The sequence below is a fragment of the Mangifera indica genome, chromosome 20 (genome assembly GCF_011075055.1).
Source record: "Mangifera indica cultivar Alphonso chromosome 20, CATAS_Mindica_2.1, whole genome shotgun sequence".
NCBI lineage: Eukaryota > Viridiplantae > Streptophyta > Magnoliopsida > Sapindales > Anacardiaceae > Mangifera > Mangifera indica.
Window position 1 is genome coordinate 9,812,745 of NC_058156.1, and position 15,720 is coordinate 9,828,464.

General features: G+C 33.6%; 4 protein-coding genes across 4 annotated transcripts; 2 read left to right on the forward strand and 2 right to left on the reverse strand.

The window, feature by feature from the left end:
• Positions 1 to 332: 332 nt before the first annotated feature.
• On the reverse strand, positions 333 to 4,399 carry LOC123203890 (enolase 1, chloroplastic). Its single transcript, XM_044620359.1, has 7 exons — positions 3,825 to 4,399; positions 3,053 to 3,360; positions 2,512 to 2,666; positions 2,101 to 2,418; positions 1,240 to 1,386; positions 1,096 to 1,146; positions 333 to 739 (listed from the first exon to the last, which is right to left on the reverse strand). The coding sequence occupies exons 1-7, from the start codon at positions 4,187 to 4,189 to the stop codon at positions 674 to 676; spliced, it is 1,410 nt and encodes a 469-aa protein (XP_044476294.1). The 5' UTR covers positions 4,190 to 4,399; the 3' UTR covers positions 333 to 673.
• A 1,603-nt stretch (positions 4,400 to 6,002) lies between these two features.
• On the forward strand, positions 6,003 to 9,772 carry LOC123204314 (tetraspanin-11-like). The gene is made up of 4 exons (XM_044620923.1): positions 6,003 to 6,210; positions 6,256 to 6,464; positions 6,709 to 6,995; positions 9,601 to 9,772. Exons 1-4 carry the CDS (start codon positions 6,003 to 6,005, stop codon positions 9,770 to 9,772), a joined length of 876 nt encoding a protein of 291 aa, XP_044476858.1.
• Positions 9,464 to 11,425, forward strand: LOC123203842 (tetraspanin-11-like). The gene is made up of 2 exons (XM_044620289.1): positions 9,464 to 10,020; positions 10,942 to 11,425. The coding sequence occupies exons 1-2, from the start codon at positions 9,772 to 9,774 to the stop codon at positions 11,236 to 11,238; spliced, it is 546 nt and encodes a 181-aa protein (XP_044476224.1). The 5' UTR covers positions 9,464 to 9,771; the 3' UTR covers positions 11,239 to 11,425.
• Positions 11,426 to 11,945: 520 nt separating this feature from the next.
• LOC123203841 (protein CHAPERONE-LIKE PROTEIN OF POR1, chloroplastic-like) lies at positions 11,946 to 14,836 on the reverse strand. Its single transcript, XM_044620288.1, has 5 exons — positions 14,676 to 14,836; positions 14,467 to 14,561; positions 13,272 to 13,654; positions 12,447 to 12,523; positions 11,946 to 12,352 (listed from the first exon to the last, which is right to left on the reverse strand). The coding sequence occupies exons 1-5, from the start codon at positions 14,732 to 14,734 to the stop codon at positions 12,202 to 12,204; spliced, it is 765 nt and encodes a 254-aa protein (XP_044476223.1). The 5' UTR covers positions 14,735 to 14,836; the 3' UTR covers positions 11,946 to 12,201.
• Positions 14,837 to 15,720: the final 884 nt, after the last annotated feature.

Here is a 15,720-nt window from a genome sequence, read left to right on the forward strand (position 1 = left end):
AGGAACCCACTTGAGTTGAACTTTTTTTTCAGAGTTGAATTATTCACACCAAATAGGTAAAACCTCAAGTCTAATGATCGGTTTTACAACTATTGAATTAAGTTAGTTAAGATTATAATTTTGACATGTCGTCAGAAAACTCAAATCTCCACCTTAAAGTCATCTTATTTTATCACTTAAACCACCTTTTGAGGACAAAATTGCCATTGTTGCTCATAAACTTTGGAGTTAAAAAGTTAAGAATGTTACTTTGGGGGCTAGAAAAGCATGACAATGATGCCCTTCTTCCATGACTGATTAGAAATTTAGCCCTGTAGATAGCAACAAATGCATTGTTTTTAAACAGACCAATCTTTCCTCACAAGTACACTGTAAATTACAAAATATTGTGTTCAGGCCTTGAACTAATTGGCATGCAGTATACAATCAAGATCTATATTCACTCTGGATACTGCAAATCAAAACTTATTCAGAAACAATGTTCATTTCAAATAAAACTGGAAACACATTATTCTAACAAATGAACTGGGTATGGTGCTTTTGAATGGCATCTTCGCTTTCTGGATTTGGTAGGTTTAACAGATCCGTAGCTCAACTACTACTATGTATTTTGATGCTGAATTTGACCTGGTACTTATTCCATTAGAAGAAACTGAATTCTGTATGTTTAAAACTAAGGTAATCTGAAAGCTTCACCAGCATAGCGCACATTTCCAAGTTCCTCTTCAATGCGAAGAAGCTGCAACCAAACCAAGACCGGCAAAACATTAGAAGATTCAATGGTCATAGAATTTGCATACAAAGTAGAATAAAATGGATCTGGAATATGCTAACGAAATAGACAATTCAGAACTGTGTTATAAGCAACCAGTAGCATTCTTTTGAGGTCCATATATAAAATTACATTGGTTTCTCTGTGCTTTATATAGATAAACGCCAAAAACTGGACTTCTTGTTTATCTTCTGAAGCAAGATGAACAAACTCCGGATAATAGAATCCGTATCAAACCCAACAGTTTTGACTAAACTCTAAACCTTAAACCCAAATTTTTAAAGTTAAGAGATAGGATTAACTTTTCGGAACATTGATTATACCTGATTATACTTGGCCAAGCGCTCACTTCGGCAAGGAGCTCCTGTCTTGATCTATAAAAGACATGTAACAGTAAATTTTACAAAGCCTTAGAATTTACAGACAAGCAGTACAGATAACATAATTCAGGAAAACAGTTGCTAAACCTGTCCACTTGCCAAACCAACAGAAAGATCGGCAATAAAATTATCCTCCGTTTCGCCACTACGGTGGCTGACCATAATACCCCAACCTGCGGCTTTTGCGTCAAGTGCTGCCTGGATGGATTCAGTCACTGTACCAATCTGGTTAACCTGCAAATATAAATAAATAAATGAGCTAAATGAGACCTAAGCACAGCTAAGCCCTCATCTATCGATTGGGAGGAATTTTTATTAGAGCAAAAGGAACCATCTGAAAGGCTTTCAGTGGTCAGTTAATTACAGAACTAGAGGGGATGAAGAAGAAAAGAAAGAATGCAATTACAAATTCTCTAGTTGATATCGTATAAGTAAACTCAACAAAAGGGTACTCAAGAATTTGGGAAATTCAAACAGGGTAATCTAAGAACAATGGAAGAATTTAGAATTTGACTTAAACAGAAATATACTAAATAAAATACTCTACATTTTTTTTTCTCAAACAAATTGGTAGATTCCGTAAAAGCTGTCAATCTGAACAAGATGCCATATATCTTAAGTTTCATACGAATTGATAGATTATTTGATAAGCTGGCAATATATAATAATATCATCTATGGTACCATCTTACATGAACGCTGACCTATGGGCTACAACCCATATGAACATCAAACTGATTAGAATGTTGGAAATGCAGAGCTAAAAAAGATACCATTTAGACAACAAATGTAAAAGAAAATTAAAAATGAAACAAAATTAGCACCCAACATCAAGTTGATAAAGAAAAGAATTAATGCAGGGCCAAAAAGAAAAAGGCAAAACGCAGTAAGTATATGAAGGCTCAAAAAACCAAAAGTTAAAAAAAAAAACAATGGACTAGATTCATGCCTTTAGAAGTAAACCGTTGCAAGCCTTTTTCTGAATGGCTTCAGCTATTCTCTTTGGATTTGTGACCAACAGGTCATCTCCTACTAGTTGAATATCAACTGATGACTGCAATGAAGTCCATGAACTCCAATCATCTTGGTCAAAGGGGTCTTCAATAGATACGATAGGGAAATCTTTGACAAACTCCTTGTAAAGGTCACCAAGGCTCTGTGCTGACAGCACATGAGCTCCATCATTTGGTTGCTTCTTAAAATTTAGATCATACTTCCCATCTTTAGTGAGAAACTCTGAAGCCGCAACATCCATTCCAATTTTGATCTGCAGAAATGATTTAAGTCCGTGGGCATCATAATTCATAAGCAAAAAACTTTAGTTGAAACAGAGAAGAGTAAAGAAATCAGCGCCTCCTACCTTGCCAGTGTAACCAGCCTTTTCAATTGCATCCATAAGCAAAACAAGTCCCTCCCTGTTATCCTGAACATTGGGAGCAAAACCTCCTTCATCTCCAACATTGCAAGCATCTTGTCCATATTTTGCCTTGATAATCCCCTTTAATGTATGATACACTGTAAGCCCAAGACATGAAACAGTTATTTATCAACAACTTGTATCACTGGAATACATTAGAATTGAAGTACTAAGCTAATGAACATCTACACGGCCATAGAAAAATAAGAATGCAATCAACTATGCCATGGACACACTGCAATCAACAGAAGTTAATAAAATGTTACAAACTTGAAGTTCATAGTCACCTTGAGAAGCTATGGCAGAAATGTCTACAGTCTTTTTATAGGAATGAGAAAAATGAGTGGTCAATAGAAATTCATATGGCAACTGTCACAGTTTCAACAGATAGACAAGGCTTGTGCATGGTCTTCGAATGAGCATGAATCAAAGTAGTTCCCAAAAAAAAAAAAAAACAAAAGAATAGTGAAGATAAGTTACCAACCTTCACTCCCCATTTGAAGAGCTTCAGCAAATGAGTTTGCACCTACTGGCAATATCATAAATTCTTGCATGGCCAAATTATTTCCAGCATGACTACCTCCATTTATTACATTAAAAGCAGGAACTGGCATAACTAGCTCTTTAGTTCCAGACAATTCCTGGATATGTTTGTACAAGGGCAAGCCTTTTGCTCCTGCACCAGCTCTGCAGACACTCAAAGATACTCCTAATATTGCATTTGCCCCAAGTTTCGACTTATGTTGAGTTCCATCAATTTCCACCATTATAGCATCCACTTCAGTTTGATTTCTGGCTCAAACCAATATGAAGAATATCAGAACCATACAACCAACAGCAACAAAATAAACTACTCACTCTCAAAAGCATCGAAGCTTACAATAAAGAACACATACAAAGTAACAAAGACAAATCTCGAAAAGGGTAAAAAAAGGAATATATTGTTCTAATCATATGATCACTCAATTAAATATCATACATTTCAAGGCTACACCAGCAAGGCAATGATTTTGGTACCCACTTCGTTATTTTAGAAGCACACAAAGTCATCCTAGCACATTTAACATATATTTAGCAACGTCCAATTTGTAAGTCATCAGAGTCAATACTATGACTATTTCTGCATTAAAAATTACCTGTAACAATACCGGGCCAGCACCATAGTTCAATTCCTAAATATTTCAACCATTCATAAAAATCCAAACTTTATATCATCAACTTTCTTTAACTAAAAAGACCATGAAAACCCAATTTACCTGACATCAACACCAACAAGCTTAGGACCCAAAACGTCGTTAATATTCTTAACAGCATTGAGGACACCTTTACCGCCGTACACACTCTTGTCTCCGTCTCTGAGCTCCAAGGCCTCGTAGATCCCAGTAGAGGCCCCACTAGGCACAGCCGATCGAAAAATATCATCAGTAATGAGGTCAACCTCGACGGTGGGATTCCCTCTGCTGTCAATGATCTGCCTGGCCTTCAGGGACTTGACCTTGGACGACGCCGTAGCCGCCACCGAGCACTTGACGCTGCAGTTGCGGAACTTACGAGGAGCAGGGGCCGAGCGTTGGAGTTTGGTTGAGAAGAAGGGGTTGGCTTGGGTAGTTAAAGAAGCCATGCGAGATTGCTGTAGGAAAAGAGAAAGCAGATGGGTCTGTTAATGGGATGGGATGGGATGGGAGTGTTCTGAAAGAGGGAAAGTCAGAGAGAAAATATAAGTAGAGGGAAAGTTGGTGTGGGAAAGTCCGCTGTGAGGCGATGAAAGCAGTGAAATGGAAAGGTGAGCTTTCAAATATAAAATTTGTTATTTCGGATGTTGGTGGTTGTTGGAAAGACGCTATGCAGAGAGGCTGGTTAGGTGTGTTTGTTTCCCTTTGACTCCCTGTCTTTCGCCATCATGAGCGCGCCTTGTCAACTAGTGTTACAAATATAATTTTTATATGAAATTTTATATATAAATAATAATATTTTACTCAAATGAAAAAATAATTAAAAATAAAATATTATTTATTTATTTAATAATATATAATTATTTGTGTATATAATATTATTGATATTTACCTACGAAACTCTTCTCTTTAACAGTTTTAAATTGAATTTGTGCGATTCATCATGCTAAAAAACGGTGTCATGTTATGACTTGTTAATTAACGATTCTTACAGGATGTGCTGCTCGCGAGACTTAATTCTTATCATACAACAGCAAAAAAATATTAGGTTAGCTCACAAACCGAATCTTAAGACCTCCAACACAACCCATAAACTTAAAGTCGGATCTTAAGATCTCTGACATAACTCACAAACCCAACCCCTTTGACATGTCCAAATACGTGTATATAACTAGGGTTGCAATGAGAATTACTTGGCTCAAACACAACCCAATTATATTTAAATAAAAGTTGAGTTTGAGTATGAAGTTGTCAAATTCGAAAATTCTTGACTCAAGCTTGAGCTAAAGATAGCAATGACTGAATTGAACTTAGTTTGATACATTACAGTTAAATGTTATAACTTATTCATCTATCAAATACCCCAATATCGAAAGTTGGAGAATAAGATTTTAAACTTTTAAGAGTTTATCATGATTATACTTGAGTTGAGTCATAAACTCACGAACTCAACAAGCCAAACAATAGCAAGTTTAAACTCGATTCGATTCGTTTACAATTCTAATGGACAAGTAACATATTTGCACCACAAGAAACCTATACATATTTCTTTGAGGTTAATTTTTTCCAGGAATAAAATTATAACAAACTGATATGATAATTTATGATCAGGTGATAAGATTTTTTAATTTTTTATTATTTTAAAATCATATAATCAAATACTAATACGTTGTGTTGTATAAATAAATTTTAACCATTTACTCAATTAATTGTTCAAACATATTTTTTCCCTTTAATTCTTATCATACCAAAGAACAAAATAAAAATCAACATAAAGAAATTTATTGGTCATAAGAAATTGACATTTTAGATTCTTTAATATTAGGAAAACTAATAAAGTATTAGAATTTTAAAAAAAATATTTGAATTCAGGTATATGTCATGCATATAAAATCTTAACTTACTGATACAGTGATTACAGTTATTATAAATTTAATTATTCAATCTCCACTATCCAACAGATTCGAATGAGATTCCCATTAAAAAAAAAAATTGACATTTTAAACAAATATTTTTGACATCTGTAATTGGATCTTAATTTATCAAATATTGACATATAAAACTGAAATATTATTTAGAAAAATTGACAAGAAATCTCATAGAATGTAATCTCTTAACCAAATATATCCCCAAAAGCGGTAAAAAAATCCAGAAGAAAAATGGAAGGTTAAATACTTTCTTGGTTTATTTTAATTTAATTTAAACAGAAAAAACAAATATTCTTCATTTTTTAACCTTTAATTCACTTCCAGAAAAACAACAATGGCTTGCTTAATAAGCTTTGTGTTCATAGCCTTAAACTGCCTTTCTCTTCTATCAGGCTTCATCGCCATCTCTTGTGCAGCTTATGTTCAATTCAATGGCGGCACAATTTGCCAGAAAGCCCTAGAGGCCCCGCTACTGGTCACCGGTCTCATCTTACTGCTTGTCTCGTTGCTGGGGTTGATTGGTTCATGTTGCAGGGCCAATGGTGTGTTGTTTTTGTATTTGTTCTTGATGTTCTTCTTAATCATAGGGCTTCTCGTCTTCACCATTTTTATACTGGCTGTTACAAACAAGGCCGTGGGCAAGAGAATATCCGTAAACCCACTTCAGGATTACTCCCAATGGCTGCAAAATCACGCTCATGGAAGAAAATGGCAACAGATAAAGGGCTGTTTGATCGATGCAAAAGTGTGCAGTGATCTCAATGATGTAAATATTAAGGATTGGTCTTTAATACAGGTACTTTTTTTTTAATCGTGGGGACTTTGTTTAAACAGTTTAAGCTCGAGACACAATGATTAAACTTACAATCAATATATGCAATAATTCAGAGTTTTACTCATCTATATCCTTACGGAGGCTCGAATCTAAACCCTCACCTGGGAGTTCTAATTCTCCACCATTCTCGCTAATTTTTTTTCTTATCTTCTTCTTTGTTTATAGGATCTTTTGATAAATAATTTCTTCTATCCGATAATTTCAGTCCGGCTGCTGCAAGCCACCGATGTATTGTGGGTTAAAACTTAAAAACTCGACGATCTGGGTGGTGCCAGAAGGAGGTCCAGCAGTGGCGGACAGCGACTGCACCACCTTCAGCAACCACCGGCAGACGCTTTGCTACGACTGCAAGTCATGCAAGGGAGGAGTTCTTGACGAAGTTAGGCAAGAGTGGAGGCTTTTGGGTGCATTCATTGCCTGTATGATGGCCATTTTGATGATGATGTTCTCTCTTGGTTGTTGCATTTGGACGAAGTATAAGGATGATGATAAGTGGGTTAGATATAGTCCCTACTATTAAATTTAAGTTATATGTATACATTTTAAATATACAATAAAATTATATGTACATATTTTGAATGCGTAATTTGAATATATAGATTATTTGTCATCACATGATCAATTGTTACTTTATCTTTAATTCAATATCATCTAATCATATGATAACAAATTATTTATATATTTAAATTAGGTAAAAAAATTAAAAGGATAAATATTCTCTTGTAACTCTCAGTTTAAATATTAATTAATTCACTTCTGAAACTAAGGTTTCTCCTTGCAGTCATCTCCTTACACCTTATAAACTTTACAGTTTCATCCCCATGAGAAAGCAACACTCACTTCCGAATGCTCACTCCCATTTGGATGTTCTCCTCTCTCTTCTTCGAGCATGAACGCGTGAGAGAGTGTTTACTCCTATAGTTATTTCTTTGTTAGTGACTTTCTCCTAGTCAATTGTTGCCCCTCATCAAGTCATTTTCTTTTGTGACTAGTCATTTTCCACTGTCTTTGTTACCCTCAACAATGAACATTGAAAGGTATTTTTCTTCTCTCATGGTACATGATACATATCATGTGTGGAAATCTCAATTTCTTGATGTTCTCACCTTTCATGATCTATAACATTTAATTATCAATGATGTCTGACCTCCAGTGTCATCCTTTTCTAATGTTACTCCCTAATCTAGCTCACTTTCATTGGTTATTGAATTGGATCAAATCTATAGTTTCACCTACCATTATTCAGTCTTTATTGTTACTTTGTGCCATTGTTATTTAAGTATGGTCCATCCTTGACTAATGTTTGAATCTGATATTCAAGATTCATGATAAGTTATGCAATATCGAAAAAATCTTCGATTAAACGATAGTTGATTATCTTATCAATGTCAAATATGTATTTGACTCTATTGATGTAGTTGTAGAGTATGTTGTGAATGGTTTAGGCCTAAAATGTTAGATATTCATCACCTTCTACATCTTCGAGCCTTTACCACCTTTGATGGGCTTTTTAATCTCCTCCTTCAAGGGGAACACCTCCAACACAAGCATTCTCATTTGTCCATTTAGGTTGTTGCCATGGTTGCCACTCACTCCTAACCACAATTGTCTTGTTCATCAGGCTAATTTGGCAAACATAATTCACATTCTTATGGTCAAAATAACCAGAGGCAGATTTGTGGTCGTCAGCTCTTCGAGCCCGATACGAGCCGAGCTCTGCTCCTCATCAAGCTCCTGTGCTTGGCAGCTATATTTTATCTTCCTCTTTTGATCTACACAATCGATGATTGTTTAATTATAAATTATTTATGATTTGATCACTACAAATATGATAGAGATGTGACAAGTTATACACAATAGTAGGTTAATTGTTCAAAATAACCAGAGGCATGATTGTGGTAGTCAACCTACATCTAGAATGAATCATACAAGGTTTTATCCATTTATAATAATTCTTATCTCTATTAATGAGTTATTTGAGATCAATCTATATCGATTGGACTCAAAACTTATTACTTATATATCAATGTTATATATATATATATATATATATATATATATATATATATATATATATATATATAGAGAATTAAATACTTCAACTCCACCTTCATAAGTTTTATGTGAGAAGATGCAAGGTTAGGATTTAGATTTCAAAATGTGGGCTATAATTGATCTCTATGTTGTTATTTAATTTATTATTATAATTGTACCATTTTGTAAATACAAATAAATTATATTTATCGTTAATTTAAAATTGTTTAATTATATATAATATATTATTAATATATATACATAATTTTATTATTTAAAATTTTTTAAATGAATTTAACAACCATCATAAATAATAATAAAGAGGTTTTGGTTCACAACATATAAAGAGTACCCTGGTTATCTACTTTTTAATTATTAAGATTGTTTTGTCTGATTTGTTAATAATAAAATATTTTAGTAATCTTTTATTATTAATGGTGATGTGATAGGTAATCTTATTATTACACCCACTTTTTACCATTGATTTTATTATTATTATGTTTTTACTTTTTAGAATATATAAATAAAATAATATATTAATATTCTTTTATTATCTATAATCAAACACAATAATTATTTATACTCAATTATTTTTATCAAATTTACTAATAATTTATACTTAATAATCTTTTAGGTAAAAACAATATTACACATATCCATTTTTTAGTGCACAAATATATACACATATAATATATCATCATATAATTACGTGTTATTTTATTTTTAATTCAAAATCACTCAATCATTTAATGATAATCTATCTTCCAAATAGATTTCGAATAGATTTCAAATTTTAGTAATAAAATATTACTCAAACATTAAGTAAATTTACAAAATTAAAAAGAAATAGATTACCTCCCTTATATTTCTAGATTCTTTTCTTACTCCCGTCTCTTTCTCTCGTAACAAATCCAAAAGTTGTCTCTTCAACAAAATCCGTCTCATCCACACTTCAGTAAACCCTAATATTCTCCTCTTCCATTTTCAACACAAGATTTTGAAATTATGTTTCGTGTAAGCAACTTCATTGTGGGGTTCTTGAACTGCCTATCTCTTCTCTTAGGCCTCGGGGCCATCGCCATGTCGCTTTATTTCTACGTGCATGGCCATTCACAATGCGAGAAAGCCCTGCAGAATCCGTTGCTCATAACGGGCACCATTCTACTCGTCGTTTCATTGCTGGGGCTGAATCGGCTCTTGCTGCAGGCTTAACACTTTGCTGTTTGTTTACCTGATGATTATGTTCTGTTTGATTATTGGGCTTCTGGGATTCACTGTTTTCACGTTCTTGGTGACGAATGATGGTGTGGGGAAGACGGTTTCGAATAAAGGAGTCAGCAAAATAAGGACTTGGGACTTTGCTAATTGGCTGGAACTTCATTTTGTTAATGGGAAGAACTGGGATAATATAAAGAGCTGTTTGAGAAAATCTGAGATTTGTCGAACTTCCGATTTTTATCAGAAGAATTTTTCTCCCATTCAGGTAATTTAACTTCTTTCTTTCTTTTTCGTTTTCTCTTTTCATATTTGAAATTAGGGAATGAAATAGTAATCTGAGATTTATGAATCTTATTATAAAATGGATCATAGATTGCACTAGCTGATTGAATCTATACAATTGATATTCATGTCTTAGTGTAGACTTGAATGACAGAAGTCGTGTGTAACACCCTTAAGCGAATTTCATATCAGTTTTTACGGACATCCCACATCGATAAGATTAGTTTAATAGCACTGGTTTTAAGAATGAGTGATTGTTCTCTGTTCTCTGCTAGTTTAAATACTTAATTGTCCTCATTGGATCCTCAATTGCCCAACCTGTCTGCTTACTGAGCAGGGTCCTATGGTCAATCCGTGGCTCTTTGAATCAAAGGCCTCCTTGGGTGATCCCATGGTTCTCTACAGGACAGAGACAATAGAGTTGGTCTATGGATTTTCCTTCGTTTTGTCGCATTTTGCTCAAAGGGTTAAAGGAAGATAATGCATCAACGTGTTCGCAAGGGCTAACTTGAACCTCTTCCCCAAGAATCCTTGTAAAGCCCAAATGCAATTCAAAATCACGATGAATTGTTAACCATGATGTTACACTTTCGTGACAAAATTATGACCTATTTCAATATATAAAAAGCATTATAAAAGGTGATCATTGTGTACCTAAAGATTAAAAAAAAGGCTAAAATAGCGCAATCAATTGATCATTTAAGACTCATCATTGAATAGGTTTTCAGAGAAAATCAGGCATTAGAATATGATTTATATACTTAGAACACTGGAAACCTGATTTCGGATTAATACAATAAAATAGGTCTAATGTTTCTGTTTGTGTCAAGTAACTGATATGAATTTGGTGTATCTTCATGAAACTAAAATCAATAATATTTTAATCTGCATTGTTTTGTATCAGACTGGTTGCTGCAAGCCACCTTCCGAATGTGGGTTCGAGCAGAAAGGTGCGGAAACGTGGGCAGCTCCCAAAGGAGGCCAAGCCATGAATAACAGCGACTGCAATACTTGGAACAATGAACAAAATAAATTATGTTTCGACTGCAATGCCTGCAAAGAGGGATTTCTTATGAACATCAAGAAGAAGTGGAAATTTTTTACTATATTCAACCTTTGTGCTCTTGTTCTTGTCATTCTCAGCTACATGGTCGGTTGCTGCGCCAAGAAGAACAATTGGAAAGATAACAAGATGATCTGAAAATACAGTCCTGAACATATAGTGTCATTCGGGTGTAGTGTTTTCTCTGGCTAGTTATTTAGAAGTCAGTTAAAATGTGAAGTTCTTAGGAGTTCTTAATTTCTTGTCCCAATTCTAAATATTCGAATTATATATCATTATATGATTAAATATTATTTTATTTTTAATTTTAACATCAACGTACAGTGGGGAAAATGTTTGTTGTGACAAATAATTTCAATGTAAATTAATTTTTCTTCTTTAGTTAATTTTTCCCATCTTTCATTTCCTCTCTTACTCTTGAGGTATGGTAAGTAAAATATCCGCACCAAAAAGTAATATTACATATACAAATAAATTGTATAAACTTATTTGTATAAAAATATCTGATTAGATGATTTTGAATTGAGAGAAAAAATAAATAATCACAAACCCTAATCACAAGCTGCCAGCTCAGTTTGTTCAATTTATTTATACAGAAGATGTACAAGCTTGGATGTGCTTAATAGTATGTTATCAAGTTTAAATAAGAAGAGTTGTGAAATTTAGATAGGGAGACAGATACAAAAGGATATATGTGACAGAAATGGAGTATCTCAACTTTATATATCAACCCAATACAAAAGGATATAAGAAAATGAAATATCGAGGATTAACCAGGAACATGAAATAGGCTTTAATCATTCCAGCTAATAAAGTTTACAAAAAAAGAACCCAAAACTATCAAATGGTGAATAATGATTGTAACTTAAAAATCTTCATAAAAATGCAGACACAATTGTTCAGCCACAAGAAATTTCCAATATACAAATGCTTGTTTAGCAAAACTGTTCATTAGGGTAAAAGCTGTGGTATGCGTTGCCAAAATTCACTATACTCTCAAGGGGAAAAGCCAAAAATATGGGATGATTTATAGTTGAGTGACAATGGGATCTCATAGGTTGGGTTCAGTTCTTTAGAGTAAACATTACAGTTGCAACTTCTTTATTTGAGAAAAGTACAACCAAGAAATAAGAAAACATACGCTACTAGTGATGTTAGAAGCTCCAGTGTCCAAGTAGGATGAATGAGAACTGTGGGAATCATTGGGACAAAGATGGAACCACAAATCCACCCACTTGCAAGAGCTCCAAATCTGTGCATTAAAAATGTTTGAAGTTACTCAAAATACCTAGATAATAGTTCAAACATAGTGTAGAGTTTCCAGTTCTTTTCACTACAAATCTTACCCAATAATTGATGCTCGGGCCAAGCTCTTTGTCTTCTCATTAAGGAAGTATATGCAAGCAGCCAAAGAGACAGCTACCTGCACAGAAAATTAATAGACTTCATGTTTTACGTATAAGCTATAGGTTATATACTAATATGTTTGAGAATGACATAGTGAAGGACATTCTAAATTATGCAAGACAGGAATGAATATACAACAAATTCAATCAAAGGAGCAATTCACATGAAGGGCTACTGGAAATTCTTACACAAAATCAAGGACAAATGAGAGCAATCAGCAAGGTAGAAACCAACACCAATTTGATAATATTCATACCAACTGAGCAATAGACAAACATTTCGAAGTTCAAGAAAATGAAATCCCCTATTTGCTCAATGTTTGAGTATCAGAACAACATAAACTAACCAATCCCAGCAAGATATGATAATAATCAACAAACGAATTTGAGTACATAGTATTGCATGATATGATAAAATCCAACTTAAAATTAGATTATGTAACTTGCAAGATAAAGCAAACTCTAGATAACATAGATGCAATCAGAATATATACGACCATAATGCTTGTTCTAATCCAAACAAAAATCTGTCAAGAGAGGAAAAAAAACAACACTTGCGTATAAGACATTAACCAGCAAACCTGAAACAAATTTAACAAGGCACAACATATTTGGGCAAATCATGATAAAGAGATTGTTGAGAAACCATAAGATCTCCCTAATGCATTAAACTAACACAACTTATGAATAATATTATTGGCTCTGATATGAGTGGGAACAAGAACAAATACTTCTAGTCATAATCTAATTACAACAAGAACAAACCTGGAAAGCAGGTCCACCTTCAGCAGAATTCATGATACTCCAGCCACCCATAAATGCAAAGAGGAATAATCTTCTGAAAATAACCTCCATAGGAGGAAGCTCCACAAAATTGAGTAAGTTCTTAACCCAGGGTGGAGACTCCTCAACTTGCTTCTTTAGCTTGCTCTTCAAATTAATTTTGCTTTTCTTCCTTTTCCTGAAGCTGGTCATCAGTAATTTCTCAAAAGCAGCTTCTATTGATTCTTCACTTCTCTCATGTCCAGCATATTGTTGCAATAGAAAATTCCGCGATCCCCAAATTTCTTCCTCAGATGCATAAGGGCTTATACCAAGGCGTTTATAAGGATCCCAAACATTCTTTCGAGGAAAAGTTGGGACATTACCTAAAGAAAAATGGAACCATATCTTTTATACAGTTCATAAACTGTATAACAGAAGAACCAGAAAACCACAAGAACATATGGAATTCACCAAGAAAAAAATGACACAGTGAATTATCACAACCTCAATCAATTTGATCAATCTGAAATTGTAAAAAATTTCAACTTTCCATGCACCAAATGACATATTTACTTGGTTCATCACAAATATCCAGCTATTATAAGACATCATATGTTTCTCACCCACAAGAAAGAAAAAAAATACTTGTATAAACAACTGACAACGGACAAATCCAATTTAAATTAAGATTTAAATAGTTAATGCAGGGCCAAACATCCTGAAGATAACTCATTGCATTGGTATTACTCCAAAATACCAAGGCGAGGGGAAAAAAGAAGCAAAACTAATGCTCAACATGAAAAAGTGACTCCATTAACAAAAGCGAGCAGAGAACAAAAACAACAATAAACAGAGCACTCATACAGGAACCGCCGGAAAAAAAAAAGAAAGAAAAAAAACCTTGCATATACATAAGACTTGAAGTAGAATAGTCTCTATGGCTCCAGTAAAGCACAAACTAAACAGAATAAATTAATCAAGAGGCGTGAAAGCTTATAAGCTTCTATAAAAACTAGGCAGTCCCAGTTTTCCTCATTGTGAGTCGCTAAATTCTTCAACAACTAGAGTGCCGATAATATGTATACTTTCAACACAGATTGGCTCACATAACAAGCTTCTCTACGAATACACCGCACTCCAATCACACAGACGAAAATATTCACTAAGAAACATTAACAAAAAAAAAAAAAAATACCTCCATAGGGAGTATCTACAGAGCAACGAGGGGCTTTAGGGCTTCTAGAAATGGTGCAGAACCGGGTCGTTTTAATATCACGTTGATGACCAGAACTGCACAAAACCCACAAACCAAAACCCTTAAGAACAGACAAATTCCATAAATTCGCAACAAAAAATTAAAAAAAAAAAACAATAACTGAATTGGGTTAGTTCGTAAAAACTTACAGTTTAGAAGGGAGGAAGGGAGTGGATAAATTAGGGTTTTGGAACAAAAGAGAAGACATAATTGGTTTGCTGGATTGGGAAGAATTCGGAAACTTAAAATCCGCCAACAAACAAAGGTGCAAGGTAGCTGGCGGTCAGAGAGGCCATTATTCTCAAGGATTTTGGGTTTATATAGAGAAGATGAAGATTATATTTGGCAGGCTGGGCCGGATATAAGAGCTGAAGGCCCAGCCCGAATTCTTTTTTATATAAATAAATGTGAAAGCGTTTCGTTTATAATATCTTTTGAAACGTTTGTTTAATGATATTACAAAATTGTCTTGTATGGGTATTTGACTAGGAATAGATTCAAACCGATCTGGTTTGAGTACATTTGTCAGTTTAACTAAAACAAACTAAATTTAGGTAAATTTGTACTTGCACTAGATCTTAAGAGTTTTATATTGTCATACTTAAGCTCAAATTTAAAAAAGAGTAATGTTATGTGTACCCATTTTGTATATATAATTCATGTATATAATGACGTGTCATCACATAATTAGTTGATTTTAAGATATGTGTCATCATATGATAAAAAAACATCTAATTATATGATAACACCTCATCTGTGTATATAAATTGTGTATCAAAAATGGGTATACATAGTTTTATTGTTTAAAAAATGTTTGATTCATCCAATTTGGAATCTATAAAAATTTGATTTAAATATGCTAAATTTTGTCATTTAATACCGTAACTAAATTCAAACTCAACTACTCTCAAGGGTGGATACAAACCAGGGCAAGTTCAAACACCTCTTTAATAGCTCACATTTAGTTTGAATAGAAAATGGTCTAATGTGAGCTTGTAGAACCAAAATTAAGTCAAACTTAGACGAAAAATGACTCAGTTCAATTCAATTCGAGTTTGGCTTGATTTAGTAACTCAAATTAATGATTCGAACTCATAATTCAAGTCTATTCAAATTAATAATTCGAATTGATTATTCAAATGTATGACTTGGATTCATGATTCGAATTCGTGATTTATTGATAAGACGACATCA

Excerpts from the sequence above, each read along its gene's own strand:
- LOC123204314 (XM_044620923.1), top strand. The coding sequence starts at position 6,003 with ATGGCTTGCTTAATAAGCTTTGTGTTCATAGCCTTAAACTGCCTTTCT. Across the intron at positions 6,211-6,255 it reads TTCATGTTGCAGGGCCAATG|GGCTTCTCGTCTTCACCATT; the intron begins GTGTGTTGTTTT and ends TCTTAATCATAG. Across the intron at positions 6,465-6,708 it reads AGGATTGGTCTTTAATACAG|TCCGGCTGCTGCAAGCCACC; the intron begins GTACTTTTTTTT and ends CGATAATTTCAG.
- LOC123203890 (XM_044620359.1), bottom strand. The coding sequence starts at position 4,189 with ATGGCTTCTTTAACTACCCAAGCCAACCCCTTCTTCTCAACCAAACTC. Across the intron at positions 1,147-1,239 it reads TTGGTTTGGCAAGTGGACAG|ATCAAGACAGGAGCTCCTTG; the intron begins GTTTAGCAACTG and ends TGTCTTTTATAG. Across the intron at positions 740-1,095 it reads GCTTGGCCAAGTATAATCAG|CTTCTTCGCATTGAAGAGGA; the intron begins GTATAATCAATG and ends GTTTGGTTGCAG.
- LOC123203841 (XM_044620288.1), bottom strand. The coding sequence starts at position 14,734 with ATGTCTTCTCTTTTGTTCCAAAACCCTAATTTATCCACTCCCTTCCTC. Across the intron at positions 14,562-14,675 it reads CCCTTCCTCCCTTCTAAACT|TTCTGGTCATCAACGTGATA; the intron begins GTAAGTTTTTAC and ends GGTTTTGTGCAG. Across the intron at positions 12,353-12,446 it reads GCCCGAGCATCAATTATTGG|ATTTGGAGCTCTTGCAAGTG; the intron begins GTAAGATTTGTA and ends TTTAATGCACAG.
- LOC123203842 (XM_044620289.1), top strand. The coding sequence starts at position 9,772 with ATGATTATGTTCTGTTTGATTATTGGGCTTCTGGGATTCACTGTTTTC. Across the intron at positions 10,021-10,941 it reads AGAATTTTTCTCCCATTCAG|ACTGGTTGCTGCAAGCCACC; the intron begins GTAATTTAACTT and ends GTTTTGTATCAG.